The sequence below is a fragment of the Pinus tabuliformis genome, chromosome Q (genome assembly GCF_031772625.1).
Source record: "Pinus tabuliformis cultivar Carrire ecotype Pingquan chromosome Q, CPIR1, whole genome shotgun sequence".
Classification (NCBI taxonomy): domain Eukaryota; kingdom Viridiplantae; phylum Streptophyta; class Pinopsida; order Pinales; family Pinaceae; genus Pinus; species Pinus tabuliformis.
In genome coordinates, this window is record NC_142296.1 from 1,128,268,411 (window position 1) to 1,128,272,044 (window position 3,634).

The window sequence follows — 3,634 nt, forward strand, 5'->3', positions numbered from 1 at the left end:
CGTAGATGATGGGTAGATCTTTAATAACTGACTTGAGTTACATAAAATAAGGGTAAAACCCTTTTTGACTCTTAACTAGCTACGTGCTTCGTGACCACAATTTGTGGAGACTTTACATATTTTTACATCAAAAGTTGGGGTTTTGCCGCAAAACTGACCTAGGGGATCCCATCCCAACATATACTTTCTAAAATTATTTCAGTACCTGGCTTAAAAAACTTAATAATTTATTTCAATCTCAACTTCATGCATATGTATATGGAGAGAGCCTAAATGACTAATTATTTTAATGTTCATCATAATAAAATATTTCAATGTTGTAAGAGGAGTAATTAAAAGTAAAAAAGTTCAAGGAGATATGTATTGTATTTAATTATTAATATCAAATTAAAATGAAACATTTAAAAATATATAATTAATAATAAAATATTCAATGTGACTAATAAATAAAAGATTTTAATATGGAGGGTTAATTAATATTGAAATAGTAGAAAGTGAGTGAACTTTTTTTCTAAGCGAGCGCAAGGCCGCGCTACTGCAACCCTATCCATGCCCGGCTAGTCACCCTCTCCTCCGCGCGATCTTCTCCTCTATGGAGCTCGGAGGTGGCCCTGAGGCCCCTCCTCCCCCGTCTTCGGAGCTCGAAGCTTTCAGATCCCTCATAGCAGCTGCAGGGAAACGACCGATCACCAGTTCACAGCAAAAGTTCGTCAAAAAATTGGAAAGCATCCCCACGGTGACCTTGCCTGTGGAGGAAACTTGCAGAACAATGCTGAACCTAGCCGAAAGAGGCCTCATCGGCCAGTTCACAGGGCTATGGCCATCCCCGAAAGCAGTTGAAGAATGGGTTAAACAAAACTGGATACCACTAGTTAATGAAGGAATAAAAAGCCACTTTGTAGGCAAAGGGTTCTTTGTTTTCATGTTTGATAACGTAGACGATAGAAGCTTGATCTTTAGAAATGGGCCATATTTCATGGGTCCCAAGGCCTATACTTGAATAAATGGTCCCCAGACTTCGATCCAGCACAAGATGTGCCCACGGCTATTCCTGTTTGGGTGTGTCTCCCGCACCTTCCCCTTCATTGCTAGAGTCAGAACTCGCTACAATCCATTGGCAACGCCCTAGGAAGATACATAGATAAGGCACCGGGGAAGGATCAATACTCCTGCGCCCGCATCTATGTAGAGGTCGATGTGGAAGTCGGGCTACCTGAAGTAATCAAACTCTCAGTGGCGGACTAGACACACATCCAAGAGCTTGACTATGAAAAATTACCCTTTAAGTGCCGACACTGCCACAAATACGGGCATTTCGTAAGATACTGCAAAAAAAAATGAGGAGATATCAGAGAAAGAAAAAGGCGAACAATGGAAACAAGCAAAGAAAACAACAAGTAGCAGGCATAATAACAAAAATAAAGCTAAAGAGACAGGGAATAAAGCAGGGCAAGAAAGTGCAAGCAATCAAAACATTGGAAGTAGGGAAACCATTAGCATCGTGGAGGACAAAAATCCCTTTGAATCTCTCAAGTCACCCCCAGATCCTCCAGATACAAAGCGAGAAGATCCTCCTCAGCTGGACAATACCGACACTTTAGAGCCAGGTAACAATCCAAACCTGACCCCAAGTAACACTTCTTCTCCTTCTTATGCTGATATAATCAAACAAAAGAAGAAGATCACAGAAAACACGGGCTCATCAGATGATGAGACCTTCGAAAGGCCATCAAAAAGAGTTGGAAGGAGATCAAACAAGGAAACCAGGGAAGAAGAGTCAGAAAGACAAAAAACCCTTGGCAGTCAAGCTACCATTGAGATGACCCTCGGGAGGAATACCAGACCAAGGGTCCCCAAGGGAGGAGGGCCTACCCCAACAAGTGGTAAATGATGCAGCTGGTCTCTTGGAACTGCAGGGGTTTGGGTAATCCCACTAAGGCAGAGGCCATTAAAGATTTATTGAAAATGGAATCCACAGACATTCTCATGCTCCAAGAGACAAAAATAGAAGGGGAGATCCTTCTAAATACTAGTAATACAAAATGGAAATTTGATTCTGGAAAGGTTGTCAGTGCAAGAGGCTCGGCTGGAGGAATAGGTACATTCTGGTAAAAAAACTCCTTTTCTTTAGAGAGATCCTTTGAGACCCAACATTGGATATACACTGAATTGTGTCACACAACAAGAAACCTCATCCTAGCTTTGTTTAATATGTATGTCCCTGTACACTATGATGAAAAGAAAGAGTGCTGGAAGACACTCTCAGAATTTCTAGAGCGTCTTAATCCTATGAATATAGTTATAGGTGGCGACCTGAACATAATTCTAGATTCCAAAGAGAAGAGAGGAGGGACCTTCTCAAGAGATCCTTTTCTCTCCACAGTGGAAAATCTGATTCTACAGTGGGACCTAGTAGACTTCAAGCCAGTGAAAGGAGAATACACCTGGACCAACAACAGAACAGGCGAAAACCACATAGCAGCAAGGCTGGACAGATTCCTCATCAGCAGCTCTATAATGATGGATAAAAGAATAGTTATCAACAAGATTCTTCCAAAACTCACCTTGGACCACAAACCAATTCTCCTCTACCTGAAAGAAGAAGAAGATTTAGGTCCCCTCCCCTTTCGCTTCAGTCCTCTCTGGGCAGAAAGAGAAGGGTTCTTTGAAACAGTTCAATCAGCTTGGAGAATAGATGTTTCAGGCTCCCCAAGCTTTGTGTGGGAGCAAAAAATGAAAAATGCAAAGAAGGCCCTAAAAGAATGGATAAAGAAACCAAAGAATACCCCCACCAGTCAGAGGAAAGAGGTAGCCATCCAGCTAGAAGAAATCCAATTTGAATTGGAAGAGAAAGATATTTCCCCCATGGATTTAGACAAAGAAAAATCTGCACAAAGGAAAACATATTGCTCCTTCAAAAGCGAGGAAGAGTACTGGCGCTTAAAGTCTCGCAATCTGTGGCTTAAAGCTGGGGATAGAAACACCACATATTTTCATAGATAGTATAGGGCTCGCCTCTTCTGAAATCATATAGTAGAAATCACCACATCTAATGGACAGGTTTGTAAAGAATTTGCCCAACTCAAGGAAGCTGTAGTGAAGCATTTTCAGAATCTTCTTACTACAGAAAGGGATGGGAATGAGGAGGACATATCAAAGTTCCTCACAAACATACCAAAGCTAGTCAGCATAGAAGATAATGAAAATCTTATGAACCCAGTCACGGAAGAAGAGATTATTAATATTGTCTGGTCCATGGAGCTAGACAAAGCACCAGGACCTGATGGATTTTCAATCCACTTTTATAGAATCTGTTGAGAACTAATCAAATCTGATCTCCTCAGAATTATACGAGGCTTTATGAGGAAGGCAAAGGTTGGAGGCAGAATAAATTCCACCTTCCTCGCTTTAATCCCCAAGGAAGCAAACCCAGGATCATTTGACAGATACAGGCCGATCTCACTCTGCAATTCATCCTACAAGATAGTGGCCAAACTTCTGGCGAACAGAATCAAGCCACTCCTAAAAAAGCTCATCTCTCCAGCCCAAGGGGGATTTGTGAAAGGAAGACATATCCTGGACAACATCATCCAAGTCCAAGAAGCCCTGCACTCGAGCCACTCACGCAAAGAAC

General features: G+C 41.7%; 1 protein-coding gene across 1 annotated transcript; it reads left to right on the forward strand.

The window, feature by feature from the left end:
• The first annotated feature begins 2,211 nt into the window (after window positions 1-2,211).
• On the forward strand, window positions 2,212-3,003 carry LOC149223512 (uncharacterized). Its single transcript, XM_089387929.1, has one exon. It carries the CDS (start codon window positions 2,212-2,214, stop codon window positions 3,001-3,003), a length of 792 nt encoding a protein of 263 aa, XP_089244055.1.
• The last annotated feature ends 631 nt before the right edge of the window (window positions 3,004-3,634 follow it).